Source organism: Balaenoptera physalus (assembly GCF_965194825.1).
Source record: "Balaenoptera physalus genome assembly, chromosome: 7".
NCBI lineage: Eukaryota > Metazoa > Chordata > Mammalia > Artiodactyla > Balaenopteridae > Balaenoptera > Balaenoptera physalus.
This window is the reverse complement of record NC_138886.1, coordinates 33,681,922-33,702,081: the sequence shown is the minus strand read 5'-3', so window position 1 is coordinate 33,702,081 and position 20,160 is coordinate 33,681,922. Positions and strand designations below refer to the sequence as shown.

General features: G+C 48.9%; 1 protein-coding gene across 6 annotated transcripts in view; it reads right to left on the bottom strand.

Annotated features, from left to right (window-relative positions):
- TBC1D2 (TBC1 domain family member 2) overlaps positions 1-19,533 on the bottom strand; it is a 41,790-nt gene extending 22,257 nt beyond the window's left edge. For 4 of the 6 annotated variants that reach the window (XM_082468582.1, XM_082468575.1, XM_082468577.1 and 1 more), the window contains exons 1-5: positions 18,872-19,533; positions 15,333-15,474; positions 12,818-12,965; positions 7,169-7,302; positions 2,862-3,058 (exon numbers count right to left, since the gene is read on the bottom strand). In XM_082468582.1, coding sequence (XP_082324708.1) covers positions 2,862-3,058; positions 7,169-7,302; positions 12,818-12,965; positions 15,333-15,474; positions 18,872-19,531 — 1,281 coding nt within the window. In that variant the 5' untranslated portion in view covers positions 19,532-19,533. The remainder of the gene's footprint in view (positions 1-2,861; positions 3,059-7,168; positions 7,303-12,817; positions 12,966-15,332; positions 15,475-18,871) is intronic. The other 2 variants (XM_082468578.1, XM_082468579.1) reach the window with 2 other exon arrangements.
- Positions 19,534-20,160: the final 627 nt, after the last annotated feature.

Genomic DNA, 20,160 nt, shown 5'->3' with positions numbered 1-20,160 from the left:
CTGTCCGGAAAAGGAGAGGATAACTGCTGTAAAGAGGACAGACAGTGCGTGGAAGGCACCAGCCAGCACAGTACTGGGGCCACACTTCATACCAGCAGTTACTTGTGCTCACGTCTTCTCCTCACCCACTGGATGGTGAGGTCCCCAAGGGCAGGGATTTGGCCCAGTGTACCTCAGTGCCCTCCACAGCATCCAACAGAGTTTGAGACACAAATTCTTAAAAATCGCTAAAGCTATTGGCAGTGTCTGCCTGGCTGGCTGAGCCAGGATGAGACCCCCAGTTCCCATGTCCTCTTGCAGCCTGAGGCAAAAAGGTGGCACCTGCCCACTGAAGAGACACAGGAGGGCATCTTGTAGACATGGGCCCAGGAAGTCCAGGGGACTGTTTCCCCAGCTGAGGTATTACACTTAAAAGGTCTCAGATGGAGAGCTGCTCTCTGACCAGCATTTCTGAGTGCCTGGGGTACCAATGGGCACCCCAAGATTGTGCCAGACTCCTCTGTCTTACCTCTAGGTCAAGAGTCAGTCTCTTTTTCTCCTTCTCCTCACTGGTTTTGGTATTTGGGTTGAACGTGAAACCCCACAGTTGGTCTGGCTGGGGTCCCCCTTCTAAATGTGGAATAAAGGTAAGGACGGCCTCCTTCCATCACTGCTATACCCCACAAGCACATCTCCCAGAGCCCCTCGGGGAGGGAGGGGGGTGCTTTTACTCCTTGTAAAGCGGGAAGGAATCAACAAGGAGAGCAGGGAATGCCACAGTCACAGCCAAAATAATCAAAGCCTGCATGTTTGGGGCAGCTGCTGGGTGCCAGACACCCAGCTTTATGAATCTGGACACAGGCCTCTTCAGAAAACATGATTATAAGTCCATATAAAGAGGAGGAGGGAATTCCCTGGAGGTCCAGTGGTTAGAACGCTGCGCTTCTACCGCAGGGGGCGTGGGTTGGATCCCTGGTCAGGGAACTAAGATCCTGTGTGCCGGGGCGGTGCGGCCATCTGGGAGATGGGTCAGAGAGCACACCATCCACTCATTTCGTGAGTCAGAAGCTAAACCCCAAGACTTGATCTCCTCCCCACTATCTGCCCCAGGATAGGGTTGAGGTCTGCTGGAAAGTGAATTAGTAAAAAAGTCCAGATTCTTTAATGTTGGAACAACTTCCTCCTGACATTTGCACTCTGACTGTAGGGGAGTTGTCAACATCCTGGGCAGCCCGTACTAATCTCCAAGAGCTTGCCTCATTTCCTGAAGAACGGAGAGTCCTCCAGAGCTGCACAGCCATGAGGGGCAAAGCGGAATGAAATCTAGGTCTCCCGGGGCCTCTCCACTTCATTTGACAATTCCTAATGCCTTAGAAGGAAAGGCCGAGTCATGGGAGGCTGCCCACATTTCCTAGAAAGGAGGGGAAGAAGCATGGAAACGACAAGCGGTGTTTACATTCTACATTGCTCTTCCTTTCCAGGTCGGGTTTGGGACTGAAGCTGTACTGATACAGGGATCAGGAAGCTGCTACAGCTCAGCTTAATGCGCTCAGCTCTCAGGAGCGGCCAGCAGCCTCATGACAGGAACGCAAAGGTGACGGAGGAAAAGAGTGATGGCTGGGCTGCTAAGTGGCATCAGAGGAGACTTCACATGCTGTAAGGATATACTTGGGTGCTATAAGCCTGCAAGGGCAGGGCTGTGTCTTTTCTCACTGTTTGTTCCCCAGCACCTAGAACACTGCATGCCTGTAACAGGCCCTCAATAAAAGCTTTGTGAATAAACAAATGAATTGAGAACACATGAATGACTGAGCTTCCTCCTTCGAGGACTCTAATCACCAGCTGCTTCATTAAATGTAACCCCTGAGCTGCCAGGAATGAAGCCTCTGCTGGTTCCCGTGATAACTGTTTAGGGGCAGGAAAGGCAGAGAAGGGGCAAAACTAGGTAGGGAGAGCATTTTTCTGGACTGTGTCCTCTAAAAACAGAGCAGAAAGGAAAAGAAGAAATGTACAAAGGGGAGAATATTTAGAAGTAAATAGAGTATACCCCTTACCTCCCCAGGAGCAAGAACAGAAATAAAGCAGACAGGGATTCAGAGTAGCCAAAGCTCAAGCAAGAGAGCTTAGGCCTTCCTCTCAGAGGAAAAGGAGCCTGGGCCCTCAGTGGGGCCCATCACCAGAGTACCACAGGCACCACGCTCAGGATTTTTGGTAACAACTGTGCTGGTTTAATCACTTTCATTGTGCTAAAGAGAGCCTACTGCCCATGCTGCATCCCCCATTGCCTCCCTGCCATGTGACCCTTACTACTTCATGAGGTCACCCCTGGATGTGAACTTGATTTACTCTCTGAGTTGTAGGATTTTTGAGTGATTTTAACATCTGTGTATGTGTGTGATCTGTTACCTACAATGACCATGTAGCTCTTTCTCTCTTAACTGCTATAATTAACTTCTCTCTTTATGAAGCCTAAATCTTCCCCCCTGTCACTGTCTTCTGTTGGGCCTGGCTCAGCCTGGTTTCTCTGTCCTGCACCCAGTTACCAGCTGCCAGGTCAAAGATCCCCCAGTTCCTTCGGTGGCCCCTCCCAGGACCCTGCATGCAGATTACCCTCCTCCAAACACTGTCTGTCTTTGGGTGTGGGGTCAGATCATGCACAGTCTCCCAGGAGAGATCCGAGAGACCTGCCCTTGGTGGCCTTCTGTCACCTAGCTCGAGTGACAGTATGTCCCTGACTGATCAACAGCACAGCATTTCCAGCCACCTGCAGTTTGGCAGTTAAGGACCACAGGCTGGCTAATGCATCACATCTAGCTTGACCAGGGGCTCCAGGCCCAGAGGGGTCCACTGGAGCCTGGGGCCTCTCTGGGGCCAGAGCTCACCTTCTGAGCCTTTAGCTCCTTGGTGAGCATCAGAACCTGCTTCTCCAAGGCCAGCACTTTCTCCTGGGCGGTTCGGTTCCGAGTGAGTCCTTCGGTGAAGAGCGGGAAGGTGTTGCTCTGGCGCTTGGCTTTCTGAATGAGATTGGCGGTCAGAGAGGACTTGGGTGTAGGCTTCAGAGAATCTGCTGGATCTTTCCCTGCTCAAGAGGAGGAACACAGAGGTTGTGATCAGCGGCTTCAGTAGTTCTTAAACTTGGGCTTGCTGCAGAAGCACCTGGAAGGCCTGGTAAAATGCAGATTGGGGGGATTTCCCTGGTAGCGCAGTGGTTAAGAATCCACCTGCCAATGCAGGGGACACGGGTTCGAGCCCTGGTCCAGGAAGATCCCACATGCCGCAGAGCAACTAAGCCCATGCGCCACAACTACTGAGCCTGCGTGCCACAACTACCAAAGTCCACACACCTAGAGCCCATGCTCCGCAACGAGAAGCCACCGCAATGAGAAGCCCTCGCACCGCAATGAAGAGTAGCCCCTGTTCGCCGCAACTAGAGAAAGCCTGCATGCAGCAATGAAGACACAACGCAGCCAAAAATAAAATAAATAAATAAATACATAAATTTATTTTAAAAAATATTTTAAAAAAATGCAGTTTGGGGACCCTACTCCCAGAGCTTTCCATTCAATAGGCCTGGGGCGCAGCTTGAGAATTTGTATTTTTAAATGTTCCTAGGTGATGCTGATACAGCTTGTGCAGGGATCATACTCTGAGAACCACTGGACTATATAAACATTGTTTACACTGTGCCGGGTCATCCAGCCCATCCTCTACTCTCTGTTCCCTACTCTCCAACCTCAACCTGCATGGGTTACCTCCTACTACCCCGCTAGTGTTTGCCAGGTGGCCATCTTCTCAGGCACGGGCCCAGGCAGGATGTATTTTTTCTTATTTCGGGATCTCACCTCCAGGCTCTGGGCGATTTTTAAAGCACACAGATCTGTCCATTGATAGGAGCACAAAATATCTGTACTCTGCATTCTTGCCCCAGTGAGTAATGTAAACTCTCATTTGATTCTAATTACAAGCTAAATTAGGAGACATATCTCCCACAGCTGAATGTCTCAAGGCTGTATCCTTTTATTTCCAGTAGAGCCTGGGTCAGCAACCAATGGCCCACAGGCCAAATTGGGCGGCCTGCTTTTGTAAATAAAGTTTTATTGGAATACAGCCATGCCCATTTATTTGTGCATTGTCTGTACTGCTTTCACTCCACAAAGGCAGAGTTGAGTACTTGCAACAGAGACTGTATGGCCCACAATGCCTCAAATATTTACTATCTGGCCCTTTACAGAAAATGTTTGCTGACTGGTGCTAAATTTTTTTTTTTTAAAAATAAATTTATTTATTTATTTATTTTTGGCTGCATTGGGTCTTCGTTGCTGCGCATGGGCTTCCTCTAGTTGTGGCGAGCGGTGGCTACTCTTCGTTGTGGTGCACGGGCTTCTCACTGCGGTGGCTTCTCTTGTTGCGGAGCACAGGCTCTAAGCGTGCAGGCTTCAGTAGTTGTGGCATGCAGGCTCAGTAGTTGTGGCTCGCGGGCTCTAGAGCACAGGTTCAGTGGCTGTGGCGCACGGGCTTAGTTGCTCCACAGCATGTGGGATCTTCCCGGACCAGGGCTCGAACCCGTGTCCCCCGCATTGGCAGGTGGATTCTTAACCACTGCACCACCAGGGAAGTCCCTAAATTTTATTCTTAAATCCAATGTTAGAGAATCACTCACCCAGACTGCCTTGTCCTGCCCTACCCTCAGCCTGTGCTTTAGGGCTCTGCCATAAGCCTGCATCAAGGGACATGTAATGGTCTGATTATATGGTCAAGAGACTCTGAGAATTTTGATCACAGGGCACATCACATTATGTCCGTTATGAGGCCCCAACATAAATTCTTCTCAGCTCTCAGGGCCAGCTTTGCTTCTTTCAAGAAAATATGTGTTTATAGTCTTATGGACACTGGAAATAACCTAACCACTTGCCTTTCCCTCTTTGCCTTGGCTGCTGAGAAGCTCAGAGCCACGTTTGCTGCCCACCTTTGGTACACTGCAGGATTTTTTCTTGAGCCTATCTAAATTTCCTAACTCAAATTACTCATTTATCTTCCCCCTGATATACATTGTAGTAAGTCACACCCAGTTCTTTTGGGACGATGATGTTAAAAATAAGGATGTGGTATGAGATTCCAGGGGAGGGGACAGGGCTTGCAGGACAAGCTGAATGACTTAGCAACTTTCTTCTGGGGACCAGGCCAAGGGCCAACCAAATAGTCTTGAGCAGATAAAAAACTGCTCTAGTAGGTGACAGGAACCAGAAACTCCTTGGCCTTGCTGAGTACAAGAACAGAACGGTCTTGTTTCAGGCTTAAAAGAAATCTGGTTGAGCCAGGTACGAAGCAGCCTGCAGAGCTCAGAGGAATGCAATGCTTCTTTCCCTTTCCTGCCACGGGATCTAAGAGAGCAAGGAGGCTCCCTGGAGCCCTGCACGCTACTGTCCACCAACCCTGAGGGCAGGCAGGGTAGGATCACTGTGCCCATCTTGCAGTTGGGAAAAACGGAGGCCTAAGACAGTGGTTTTCAATCAGCGCCCTAGGATTTCGTGGGATCGTCTCAAGGGCTGGCTGGGAAGGGAAGAGGGTGGGGCGGGAGGGGCTGAGGGGGAGCCTAGACTCCCAACCCTGCCTCAACTCTGCTTTTATTTGCTTTGTGTATCAGACTTTGTTTATGGGGACAAGGTTTCATGGCAATAAAGAGGTAGTTTGCAAAGTCACTGACTCAGAAAAGAGGCTTCAGGCAGGAATATGGGGCCAGACTGTTTGGTCTGAATCTTATTCTGTTACTCACTGTGCAGCTGTGAGCGAGTCATTCCTCACATCCGTTCCCAGTTCCCTCAGTTATTAAATGAGGAGAACAGTATTTACCGCTCAGGTTGTTGTAAAGACTAAACAGGTTAATGCATGTAAAGCGCTTCGTGCATGTGGATGAAACTTGAAAAGATTCTGCTGAGTAAAAGACGCCAATCACAGAGGACTACATATTGTAGATTCCATTTACATGCAATGTCCAGAACAGGCAAATCTACAGAGGCAGAAAGTAGATTAGTGGTTGCCTAGAGCTGAAGGGAGGTGGAGACTGGGACTGATGGCTGAGGGGTACGGGGTTTCTTCTGGGGGTAATAAAAATGTTTTAAATTTGATTATGGTGATGGTTGCACAACTCTGTGAAGATACTGAAAGCCACTGAATTGTATGTTTCAAAGGAGTGAATTGTATGGTATGTGAATTATAGCAGAATGAAACTGCTACCAAAAAAAAAAAAAGGCTTAGAGTAGCCCTGGCACAAAGTACCTGCTACATGTAAGTGCTAGTTCTATTATTATTATTGATTAGATACAGTACTGATCTTCTCTTGGGCTGTTCATTGTGATCTGTGGGGCCTCATCAGGCACTGCTCCAAAGTGGTGCTTTTTCTAGGGTAATTTCTACGCAGCCCAGGGGTCCTCTCTACCATAAGACCCCTCAGTGCTGCCTTAGCCAGTTTTCTCCCAACTGCTTCTACATAGTTAAAACATGTTTTAAGGGCATTTATGCTAATTTCAAAGCTGCCAACCCCCCCCCCCCGATGGTATGGGTCACTAATATTTTGTAAAGAAATAAAGTGCCATGTCACAGAGGGGATGAGTACCTTGAGGTCATTTGTTCTGCTTCTTCAGGTAGATCTGGTTTTAATCATCCCAGAAAAGCATTTTTATATCCTTTCCTTATAAATTAAAAAAAAAAAAAAAAAAAGGAAGAAAGAAAAAGCGACAGATATTTTCCCTTATTACTTCAAGAATCATTGCTTGGTGTTTCAGTTTGGGAAGACGAAAAGCGTTCTGGAAATGGATGGTGGTGATGGTTGCACAAGAACGTGAATGTACCTAATGCCACTGAATTATACACTTAAAATTGGTTAAAGTGGTAAATTTTGTTATGTATTTTTACCACAAGTTAAAAAAAAAAAAAGAAAAGGAAAGAAAGAAAGAAAGGAGGGAGGGAGGGAGGGAGGAAAGAAAGAAAGAGAGAAAGAGAGAAAGAAAGAGAGAAAGAAAGAGAGAAAGAAAGAAAGAATGAATCATTACTACCAGACCCATGGAAGCCCAGGAGGAGTGACCTGGAGAGTTCCATCTTTGACGCGCAAAAGCACGGATGTTTGTTCATGGGGAGGAGAGAGGCACCCACTTAGGCTCTGAAGGCAGCTCAGACCCAGGCAGAGGCTCACCCGGGGCGCTGAGGTCAGGAGGCGAGGGCTGCTCCTCCCTCTGGGGCTCCTCGCTCAGTGGAGAATCTTCTCCTGGGGCTCTGTGGCCTGTTCCTTGGGTCTGCTTGTTGCCCCGGATGTTGTACATCGTGTTTCTGAAAGGAAAATAGAGGATCATGGGGCTGACAGCCCTGCTATCTTGCCCACTATCCTTCCCGCTGCCACTGCTGGCGCTCAGGCCGCATCTCCACCCCGGTCATGACTTGATCAGTCTGCCTGACTGCAGGCACCCTGCAGGAGGCAACCCATCTGAGCCTCTCCCATCACCCTTACCCTTCTCCTTTCCATTTTTCATCATGCATATCACCTTCCATACGCAGTATTCCTTGTAAACAATACAAGCTTGACTCCTCTGCCTCCAACCCCACTGCTGGAACATAAGCTCCACGAGGGCAGGGGCATTTGTCTGCTTTGTTCACTGAAATGGATTTGCCAAACTAACTTTCCCGAAACCTTCACCTGGTCTTATAACTACCTGGCTTAAAAATCACCAGTGGCTCCCTACTTCTGCTAAGAAAAGTTCCAAACACCTCCTGGCCTCTTGCTCCCCTTGCTTTCTTTCCCTGCTCAGACCTGTTCTCTCTGTAGCCTTCACTGATCACCTCACAGCCTCCAAGGAGCTTACTGCACTTCATGCATGGGTCACTCTTTGACCAAGTACTTGTCTAGCCTGAGTAGTGGTGTCTTTTCTTCAAGAACTGGGCACTAACCTACCTGCATGCCTATTGGCACCTGGCACTGGGTCACATGTGCCCAGAGTACAGACTCAATAGATGTTTGTTTTGCAGGAAGGAACTAGGTAGCACCAAAAGCTGGCCTGGCACCACAGACCACATAGTTCATGAGTTGGATGAAGAGGCAGTTCAATTGAGTTTATTTTCCCTTTGCAACGGTATAAAAGTAGACATATTCCAAAACTAATAACAAGGAAGAAAAAATGACTAAAGAGTTCACTAGGTCAGTGTTTTTCAAACTGCAGGATGTGAGCCATTGGTAGACTGTAAAATCAGTTTATTATCGCGACCAGCATTTTAAAAAAATGGAATGGAAAATATCAGAATGCGTCCCACTTAGAAAGGATTAAAATTTTGTGAATTACATATATGTGTATTGAGCCATATAATAAGATGTATTTCTTACTGGTCAACAGTTTGAAAAACACTGCAGGAGGAGGTCAATTACCTAAAGGGCAGTAATAGCGTGGCCAGAAAACAAAGGGATGAAAAAGTCTGTAGACTTGTGATGGAGTCCTGGCTTTGCTCTATCATCCCTCCATGTGATGTATATGTCTAGCAATATGGTGGACAAAATACTCTGAAAAACCCTTGTTCCACAAGCACCTAGATGCTAGATAAATGCAAAACATATTTCAAAAATATTTAGCTGAATTCTCAGAAAAGGAAGGGAAAATCCCTAGGGACTAAACACAAAAAAGGAGTTGAAACTCAAGTGGGAAGTAAAGAGGAAGATGAATATATAGATTAAATTACTTTTCAGCAAATATTTACCCCTTCCCCTTCACCTCCACAGGAGCAGAGTACGTCTCCCTCCTCCTTTTGATTTTGGGCACAGCCATGTGACTTGCTTTGGCCAAAGGGATGTTGGCAGATATAATGTAAATATAGGCTTAAAATGTGCTTGCACGTAGGGCTTGCCCTCTTGAAGAACATGCCTCATAGCTGCTGGTCCATGGAACGTGAGAAATATGTGGAGGAAACCTAGATCTTCCCAACGGCTTGGAGCCAAGACCAGGTGAACCTAGCCTGTATCACGTGAACCCAGATGTGCAGGAAATGAATGTTTATTATTACATGACACTGAATTTTGAAGTGTTTGTTTGCAGCATTATTATTATGAAAGTTGGCTAGGACATGAGTTTGTCTAGGGATCAACTGCTTTTTTTAAATTTGAGATATAATTGACATGTAACATTATATTAGTTTCAAGTGTACAACATATTGATTTAATACATATACTTATTGCAAAAGGATCATCACATTAAGTCTAGCTAACACCTATCACCACACATAGTTACATTTATTTTTTCTTGTGATCAGAAATAAACTGTTGATACCAGAAACCTAGAGCCTTGGTTGCAAAGGAGGAAAGAAAACAAGGTTTTGGACCCATGCAAAGTATGAAGTTAAAACTGAAATTCTTACATAAAGCTGAGATTCATGAAGGTCCATGCCCTCTGTGAAGTTAGAAAAAGAAGCCTGCTGGCAAGATTAATATAAGGAGAGTCTAGGTGAAGGCTCTGGGTGTTCAAAACATTACCTTTGTGTGGTTTTGGTTATTAGGATAATATTGGCCTTATAGAATGAATTGGGAAATGCTCTTTCCTCTTTTTCGTGGTGGGGGTGGTGGTGGTAAAGTTTGTGAAGAGTTGGCATTAATTCTTCTTTAATGTTTGGTAGACTTCACCAGTGAAGTTATCCGGTCCTAAGTTTTTGTGTGTGTGCATGTGTGTGTGTAGGTGGGGTGGCGTGTAATTTTTTGATAACTAATTCAATCTCTTTACTTGCTACAGGTCTATTTAGATTTTCTATTTCTTCTTGAGTCAGTTTCAGTAACTTGTCTTTCTAGGAATTTGTCCATTTCATCTAAGTTATCTAATTTATTAGCGTAGAATTGTTCATGGTATTCCCTTATAAACCTTTTTATTTCTGTAAGGTTGGTAGTAATGTCCCCTCTCTTGTTCCTGACTTCAGTCATTTGAGTCTGTTTTCTTTTCCTGGTCTTTCTAGATAAATGTTTGTCAACTTTGTTAATCTTTTCAAAGAACTATCATTTGATCTTAAGCTTGTTTTTAAAACAAAACGCAGTTTTTTGGTATAGTTGGGTCCCAAATAGGAAAAGAGTGAGATTGTACTTTAATGGAGAGTACAGATGACTGATGGAAGGTAAAATTAATCAATTAAACTTAGAACAGAGAAGAAATTAGAACTCAGCACTCCTAACTCCTGACCTTGAATAAGGAGCCCTGACTCCTTGGGCTAGTCATTTCCTCTTCTTAGTTCTTACTTTACCCATCTAAAAATAAAAGGGTGGTGGTCATATTAATATGAATGATGACCATGAGAAGCACTATTTACTGAGTATCACTCTGTGCTGGGTCTTGTGCTGAGCCCCATTACATGGATCTCACACACCATAAGCCACATGATTTGGCAAGGACCCTGGGGCACATCCCTACAGCCAGGGGCATTGGCTGGGTGGGGTGACCATTATTGCTGCCCCTACTTCCCCTTGTCCAGGGGCTGCAGCCTCCCCAGTATGTCCAGGGCCTCACAAGCAGTCAGTCCTGGGGTGTGGGAAGGCATAGAAACCTCAACTTCAGGGCAGCAAAGATCATTCTAAGCCCTAGCACACGTCTCCTCTGAGGATGGGCAGCTCACTAACTACTGTCACAGCCCAGGTGGCCATTACCCAGCCAAACTACTGTGCTTGGAAGAGGCATCTCCATTTCATAAACGTATTGACTTTGCTTGGAGCAGTTCATGGATCGTTTTCTGTGTAGGTTTAGCTCTAGGTCTGAAAGGCGTGGTCAGCATGGGAGTAGTGGTCATAAGGACTTGTTCTGGAAGGATAGATAACCTTGGGCAGGACACTTATCCTCTCTGAGCCTGGATTTTCCCATCTGCAATGGGATGAGGAACATATCCACAACAAACAATGACTGGGCCCTTGCATGGGCCAGGTCTAAGATAAACCCTAGGAATTCAACTCATCTAATCTTCACCCACATGCATTTAACTCTTTTACTCCTCACAACAGCCCAATGAAGTAAGCACTATTATAACCTCCACTGCACAGTGAGAACTTTGACTTGGAAAGGATAGGTAACCAAAGCCACAGAACGAGCAAGTGGTGGGGCTGAGCAATAGACCTGGATGTCTAATCCATGGTCTGAGAACTTAACCATTAGATACCACTTCACAGGTTTGTCCAGACATCTTGTTGAGAGTGTAAGGCACCTAGCACAGTGTCCTTCCTCGAGTATGACCTGGTCTCATGGCAGACCCAAGAGCAAGCACCAAGACCCGCCAGGGAAAGGGGGAGCAGGAGACATAGGGCAACCCTGGTCTTTCCGGGGCTGTCAGCAGCCAGGGCACTTGCAAAACTGTCTCACATTTTCTGTGGGTTATGACACGTAACTGACTGATCCTCGGAAACTTCCTTCCTTTCTTGGTCTCTGCAGGTTCTCAGTTCTGCTTCTGTTGTTGGGTGGCCATCATTAGGCACAAACCTGGCTTAATCTTGGTGAGACCACCCTGGACACACATTGGCTGGGTGGCTGGGCTTCTCAGGTCCCCTCTCCCCACAGCAGGCTCCCCATGTACCCAGTCCCCTCCAGCTCCTCCCAAGGGAAGATCCCCTGCAGGGCGCCATCCTTGTCCTCTCATCCTGGGGGTCTCAACCAGGTCCCATACCCCCCAAGTCTCTCTCTCTGGCTCAGATCTCTCTCCTGAGTTCTAGGCCTTTCCATGCAAATGTCTGTGGGGTAGTTCCATCTCTAGCCAGTAGACCCTAAAGGACACTCATCTTATTTTCCCTAAAACCTGCTTCTCTCCTGAGAACGGCATCACTCTCCTGCTAGTTACCCAAGCAAATTCAAACACTGAAGCCGACAGAGAGAAATGCTACGCTTGAGTCACACAGAGGCAGGGTCTCTAATCTAAGTCCAGGGAATAATCTATTCTGCTTTCTAAGAGGTCCCAGTTTGTCTGAAGTCCACACAGAAAATAAGCACCCAAACAGGATCAGTGTTAGGTACAGTCTGAATTCCCAAAAGCTTCCATCCCTTCAATTAGAGCAACAATAATAGCAGCAGAATAATATTTAAGTGCTTACTGATCCCCAGGCACAGTTCTAAAGCAGTTTACATGTATTAACCCATTTATAACCCCCCCCCACCCCGCCCCACCGCAAACACACACACACTAATCTTGTAAGGCAAATACTGTTGTATTTACATGTACGAATAATTTAAGTGAAGCACAGAGAAATCAAACAACTTGCCAAGGGTGGAACAGCCCATGACTGGTGGAGCCAGGATACAAACGCAGGCAGTTTGGCCCCAAGCTCAGGCCATAGTGCTATCTTCTTATGAACTATTTAAAACAAAGCCTGCCAGTGGGAAATATAAATTGTCTATATCACACATTATTAGATGAAAAAGAAGTTAAGATGTAATCGACGTACAGTAAATTACACATGTGAGAAGTGAATAATCTGATGCATTTGACATATGTAGACATTTGTGAAGCCATCACTCCATTACATTGAATATGATCTCAATTATGCATATATGTATATAGAAAATGTGAAGAAAGTGATGCTAAGAACGCTTGTCTGGGTGAAAGGACTATGGGTAATTTTAAATTTATATCTTTCTAGATGTTTCTAACTTGCTACAAAGAAGGTGTACGACTTTAAAAATCCGAACAAATGTAGTATTTTAAAGTAATGATGTAATGAATTGAAAATAAAGCCCCTAACCCCCAACCCAAGTCCACCTCCCTGCAGGGGAGTCAGACCAGATCACTGTAAGCTCCTAAGAAGGTGCTGCCTGCAGCCTGGCAGGCCCCTCAGCTCCACTGCACTTACTGTATTTCAGTTCCCAGGTGCTTGAGGGAGATATTCTGAAGGGCCAAGGGCATAGCAGGGACCGGCTGCAAGGCAGCTGCCATGCCCACGAGCCCAGTAGGCGTTTTCACGGGACACAGGAACTCCTCTAGCTCCGCCTCCTCTTGCTCTGGGGAACAAAGAAAAGGAAAATCATCCATGCTGGGGTCGGGTCACTGCACTTAGAAAGACTAGACAGGGCGGAGACTGGAGAGGTGGGGCAGCCATCTCCAGACAGCTAATCCAGGGCCTGCCAGCTTGCTCAGGGCTCCAGGAATGTCTTTCTGGGGAAGGTTTCGCAGGGGCCCTGGGTCCAGGAGGGTGTGGCTTGCTGCGGGACGAGAAGGGCTTCAGAGGAGAAGCCTACACCGCGGCTTCCTGTGTCTCCCCGCAGCGTCCTCAGGAGACTGGCGCCTGGTCATTATGGCAACCATGCCCACAGCAGGGGCTGGCCCAGAAGAGGCCCGCTGAGTGTGCTGAACCAAAGCCATTCTTCTGATAACCTGGTTCTTCTGATTTCAGGACACTCAGGAATTCTGTCTTCGGGAGGGTTTCTTGTTGCTTCTAGACTGAGGCGGAGCCGGCAACTGTGTCAGCTCAGGCTGCAGTTTCCCGCACAGCCAGGGCTGTTGGCTCTCCCGCAGATGGGAGTGGAGGGTGAGTAGAAGTGCAGAAGCAAAAGCAAACAAACCCTTCCCCAAAGAAAGCCCTTACAAGCATAAAACACCTAGAAGGTTCTCTGGGAAAATTACAGATGAGTATCATAAACCATAAAAAGGAGCATTTACTATGACAGTTAACAGTGTGCAGGTACACATATAATAACTGTATTATCAGGACAGTTCCCACACATTGAACACTCACTATGTACCCGGCATTCTGCTCAGGGCTTTACATTCCTTTCCTCATTAATGATAAAATTCAATGTATTCGCTCACACATTCACTCAACAAATATCCACTGTGCCTGGCAGGGTACCAGATACTTGGGACGCAGGTGACAAAGACATGGCCCCCACCCTTGAGGGCTAGGGGGCAGAGACTGACAAGGACGCTGTGATTAGAACACAATGTAACCATCCGCAAAAAGTGTTGAGGGCTCACAGAGAGTCCAGCAGGCAAAGTCCCGGAAGGCTTCCAAGAGGAGGCTGGCAAAAGGAGGAGGTGGCAGTGGAGCTTGGCCATAGAGAGTAAGCAGGAATTCGCCAGGCAGAGAAGAGGGGGCAGGGACGCCTCTGGTGCTGCTGAAGTGCACAGCACGAGGCGGGCACTTGAGGAGCAGGCAGAGGTGAGACGAGGAAGGATGAGGCCTGGGTCTGGTGCTAAAAAGCTGGGACTGGGCCTGGGACATGGAGGGCGGCCACGGAAGCGGGGTGGGGCTCAGGCGCTCATTTGAGAAAGCTCGCTCGGGCTGCAGTGAAGAGGTTGGGTCTGAGGTGGCAGGCTGGGACATGCGGACACTGGAGAGGAGATTGCTGTGGTTTTCTAGCTAAGAGTCGAGGCCTGACCCAAGGCAATAGCAGTGAGGGCCTAGATCTGACGTGTAGGCCAGAGGGTAGACATGGCCAGCCCAGGTGACTGGACCGGCTATCTGAGATCCAGGAAGGGGCAACTAGGTAAATGAAGCCCATTTACTGAGGGAAGGAAAAGTGGGGAGAAGGGTAAGGGCAGATGAGCTCAGTCTGTAAAGCATCCGGGTAGCAGGGTCTAGGAGGTGCCCAGCCACAGGTCCTGCCCTCGCCCATTGGGCTTCCCTGTCAACTGAGGGTGAGGCATGTTAGACACACTGCAGCTCGGTGGGTGGTCTGTCTCAACTGTGAAACCTGCTGGTCACAGTGCTGGCTGCAGCATGGGGGTAGGAGGGTATGAGCTCCCGGACTCCTCCATGCTGGGATGTTTTAGGATTTGGGATCATGTGGGCCACCTGGAGGGGGTGAAGCTTCTGCCCACGGCAACACTGGGGATAAGATCACAGATCTACCCAACTCACAGCACAAAAGCATTTATGTAAGAAGCAACAACAATAACTGCATTTTCTCATTAACCTTCCCCACAGCAACTCTGTGAAAGTTTCATTTCTTGAGATCTTCCCGTAATTGTCATCATCATAAAAGTAACTGACATCTACTGAGCTCTGACAATGTGCAGGCATTGTTCCAACCCTTTAAGGTGTAAGGATTCATTTAATCCTCATAATAACCCTAAGGAGTAGGTATTCTTTATAAACCTCATTTTACAGGAAAGGAAACTGAAGCTCAGAAAGGTTAAGCAACTTGCCTAAGACTGCACAGGATTAGGATCTGAGCCCAGCCAGCCTGGCCTCAGAGCCCATATTCTTGCCCGTGATGCTATACTGTTGCCCTAGCTCATCCTGAGTCACATCCCTGGCTCTCTGCTTCTTTAGCAGAGGGGTCCTCCCACTCACTCCCAAAAGGAGGGTAAAGGCTTGGTCACCAAGAGCCCTGGGTGTGTGGGCAGGAGGCAAGCCCATTGGGTACCTAGCTCGAGGCGCAGGGTGGGCCCATTCCCAGCCAGGGCAGCGTCAGGGACGGCGGGAGGTGCAGGCGGGCTGTTGTGGAACTCCCAGCGCTTCATCTGCAGCTGCTGCAGCCAGTATAGCATCGCTTGCTTGGTGGCGGCCTGAGAAGCACAAGGGTTAGTTGGCAAGGCCCCGTGCCCGCATGGCGGCACTGGGTGTAGGATGCGGGAAGGTCATGGGAGGCTTGGCAACTCTCTCCTTCCCAGAAAAAAAAAAAATTGTCACTGCGGGTGACACCTCTGAAACACCACATGCTTCTTGGCAACAGAAGACAATCGGGCTCTGATCTCCCACTCAGAGGTTCCTTAACCTTTCTGGGCCTCAGTTTTCTCATCTGTCCTACGGTGATGATAACACTCATTTCACAGGGTGGTTATGAGGGTGATATGAAGTAAGGAAGGTAAAGTGTCCAGCATAGTTCCTGACATGCAGTAGGTGCTCAAAATGTGCTCACTGGATAAAAGAATTTGGAGGTGTTAAGAGAGAGGGAGAGAGCTTTGAAATTCTGACCTGGCTGGGGTCCTAGTAGCATCATTACCTCCCTGTGTGACATCTCAGTGTCCTAGCTGACTTTGTGGAATGGGGAGAATCTCTCCTGTTTTGGGGATGATGTGATTGGGGACTGGAAAGCCATATGCACACAACATTGTGGCACCCTCCAGGCAGCCCACACGAGGTATGGTTGATGCTGGTCATTAGTCTCCCAGCACTGGATGGTCCACATACCTACTCTCACTTCCATTATGTTGCCGGATCCTCCACTGGGGAGGCGGGGCGGGAGTGATCGGCCCCTTCCATAGATGGAGAAACTAAGGCTTTGAGGTCGCCCAGGAAGACGGTGGCAGAGGGGGTCCCAGAACCCGTGTCTCCCACTTCTAGACCAGAGATTTGTTGTAATTTACAGTCAGGAGATCGTGACTTACATAGAGAAAGCCTAGGATCGGTTGGGCTGCAGAAGCTGGGCAGCTCGCTGGGAGTGGATGGTGAGCCTCACAGAGCTGCCCACAATCAAGGCCATGCGAGAACATCAGCAGGCAACCAGGGCAAGCCCCTTTCTCAAGAGGACCACGGTGAGGTGTGCACAAGGCTAGGGGGCTCCCTGAAAGAGGCCCTCGGCCTGTCATGGAGGTATCAAATCAGATAAAATGATGCCCACCATTCTTCTCTTTCTATATACTTTCCCTGAGAGACCTCAGCCCCTCCCAGGGCTTCACCATGACCTTGTGCTGACAAGCTCCCGCCCATATCCGAACAGCCCATTTTATTAATTCATTGGACAGGTGTATATTGAGCATCTGGTATACGTGTCAGGGACTGTGGAAGGCACTGGTGAGCCCACACACACGGCCCTATCCTCTTGGAACTTAAGAGTCTACTGAGGGGGACATATAACTATATACCCTGTGGTTTCCTCATCCTGGGTTCCCTCCTGTCAGTGACTGCCCCAACCAGGCAGTCAGCCAGTTACACAAGCCACCCTTGACCCCTCCCTCACATCCTTAGCCATCCCCATTTGTCTCCCTCCCCACTGCTACAGCTCTAGCTCGGCCGTCATTCTCTCCCGACCACTTCCTGATGGACTCCCGAAACACAGCCTGGCCTTCTCCTAACTTGTTCTCTACCCAAAAGCCAGACTGACCTTTCTCGACATTCTAATCTCACAGTGCTTCCTTGCTTAAGGCTCTGACAATTTCCCACAGCCCATAAGACAAAATCCAAGCTCCCTGGCCTCACAAATGCCCTGCCCCTGGGCCTCTGCTCTTCCACTCCATCTTGTGGGCCCCTCTATACCCAAGGCTCCTGGGATTTGCCTGGACATTCCAGGCTGTACCATGTTTTCCTATGTTTACTCATGCGGCTCTCTTGGCCTGGAATATCCTTCTCCCTCTGTCTGCTTGTAGAAAACCGATTTTCTCTTTCAAGCGTCAAGGTGTGGTCGCCCCCTTCCCACCCCACCCCCACTCTGGCCCATGAGGCCCTCTCTGGAGAGCCCCACCTACTCAGTGGAACAGACCCTTCCTGTCACGGCACCTTTCTGGAATAGACTTATCATACTGTCCTTACAGAACGTTTTACTGCGCATGCCAGTCTCCCTGTTGGTCTCTCACAAGACCTTAAGTGGTTTGAGCCCCAGGGGGCAGGTCTGATTTTGCGCCACACCCCAGTGCCTAGCACAGTGCCAGGCACACACACGGATCAATGGAATAGTAAAAGGCACGTGTTAGCGACCCTGTAGACAGCATTCAATGTGTGGGAGCAGACACATGACCCATAAGCCATGTAACCCTAAAATGCCTGCCCTCCTGGCCTGGAATTTCTAATTTGCATTATTTTTGCTGATCCCCCCCACCCCCCAGCCTGCTCACTAGCCTGGCCCAGACAGTAAAGTGGAACTAAAGCTGTGGGCTATATCCAGGGGGCTCAAGAGATGCCCAGTTGGCTGGAAGTAGGGGTGGAGGTGTGGGAAGACAGGGTAGGGGGCCAGGGAGGAGGCAGTCTTCTGGCACACTCTCCTCTGATGATTGTGAATTCTAGAACTCTTAGCCCACACCTGTCTTTCCAGTTAAGTTCTAGGGCACTTCCTCTTGACATGACATGAACTTTCTGACCTTGGTTCTATAACTATGTGTGTTCATTCAACAAATATTTATGGAGGACCCACTAGGTGCCAGGCTGTATTCTAGGCACTGAGATTAATTCAGGAACTTGTAGGTGCCTGTGATGTGCCAGGTGCTTACACACCCTGTTATAAATCTCACAAACTATCTAGGTACTAAGAGGTTAACTTGCCCAGAGTCACACAGCTAGTAAGTAGCTGATGTAGAATTTGAATCCAAGCCTGTCTGATTTCAAAGCACATGGCCTTTGCACTGCTTCAGGCTTTCTCAGTTAAATATGATAATAAAACAAAACCTACTGATGAGAAAACAGATTTAGACGTGCATCAGTGAACAATCTAGGTTGATCAGTGAAACCTAAGTATTTATCTCCCAATCTCTGCCAACGTTTTCTCAGCATTCACTCCCTTTGGCCACAACATCAAGAAAAGTAATTCAGGATCCGGGCCTTGAGAGAGGATGGCAAAGCTCATATCTTGACTATACTTCAGCCCCAAGTAAGAAAGTTAAGGTAACAGCATTGTTAGCCACACCTAAAAGTAAAAGTTTTGACACAGTACTGAGAAGTAGAAAAGCTATGGGATTCCAAGTGTGGGCTACACCACTTTTTAGTTGTGTGACCAAGGACCAGTCACTTCATCTCTTTGTGACTCAGTTTCTTGATCCGTAATATGGGTCCATCATCCCGGGTTTTGTTGCGGGAACCCAATGAGGAAGTGGGTGTGAATGTGCTTTGAAAAGTACAAAACCCTGGGCACCCAGGGTTCACTGGGCTGATCAGGGTCGGTGATGATCGTAAGTTTACTGTGACCATCCACCTGCGCCCTGCTGTGCCCTGGGATCTCATCCCAGCTGAAAAGGAAAAAACTGCTCCATTTACCTTCAAGGTAATAATCCGGCTGGGAGTCTTGATTTCGAAAGTCCCCTCCTCGGCGTCCGCCTTGCAGTCAAAGACTGCACTGGAGAGGTCGATACTGTCCAAGGGATTTGCATCCTGCGCGGTCCGCGAATAATACAGGTGGCATTTCCTCTCGTCGTAGAAGAACCAGCGGGATTTCCAGCCCCGGATGGGCCCTTTGCCGCCAAACTTACTTAAATATCCACAGAGTTTCTTGGGGACCGTCTCCAGGGGCCGGGCGCAGCCTTCCGACTCCTTGGGAGGCAACACGTCGGGGTCCCTGGCCAAGCCGGCAGGCTCTTCGGACCCGGGGACGGGGGAACTAGACTCCGCGGGTTTCTCCTGGGTGCTCTCCATTGCCGAGGGACTGGAGGTCGGCGGCCCAACTGCCGTCAAATCTCGGAAACTCAGGTGACACCTTCCAAGAGGGAGGTTTCCGGACAGGGGCGGAGCCAGTGGTGACCCGCCCCCAGGAGACGACGGAGGGACCCGGCTGGCTGCGGTGTGCGCGCCTCCTTGATGGAAAGCCCAGTAGGGGCTGCTGGCCACGCCCATCCGAACCTCTCTGCAGCCAGGACACGCCCCCTGCCGGCTCCTCCCACTCCGCCTTCTTCCGGCTTTTCCTCCGTGCCTATCCGCCATCTTTACTGGGGGCAGCTTCGGGCGTGAGGCGGTCCTCAGGTTGAAGGCGTGGTGACCCTGAGCTAGGTTAACCGGCGAAAGGGAAGCTGGAAGCGACGCCCGTCCCCGACTACGCTGCTCTGGTAACTCGCGTAATGACGTGGATGGGTGGTCTCTTTTCGCGCCTTATGGGCTTCCCGCCTTTTTTCCCCAGGTGCCGCTCGGGTCACCGTCGGACGGCGGACCGCGCGGCCATTAGTTGAAAAGGACGCCCGGCTCGGTGACGCCACTTCCGGCGCCGCTCAAAGCGCGCGTGGCTCGTGGGCGCTGCTAGGGGCTTATTATCCGCGGGGCTAAGTTAGCACCCCCGTGACTGAGCTCTGACCGCGGCGGCTTCTGCTCGCTCGGTCCCACCTCCCGCTCGCCTCCTTCCCTGGCTGCTCGCGTTATATGGGGTGCCCGGGCCCGGCTGCTGCCCTTTTGGAATCCAGTGCCTGGACGGAGTTGGGCTCAGTAAATTGGGTAAATAAACAAATATGTATCTAGGCCCTGACAAGCTCGGTCAATTTCATGCCTCATTCTACCTCTTGTCCTTAAGTTTCTCCCCTTCCCTTTTGTCTTAGGCGCATCCCTCTACCTGGGCTGTGGAG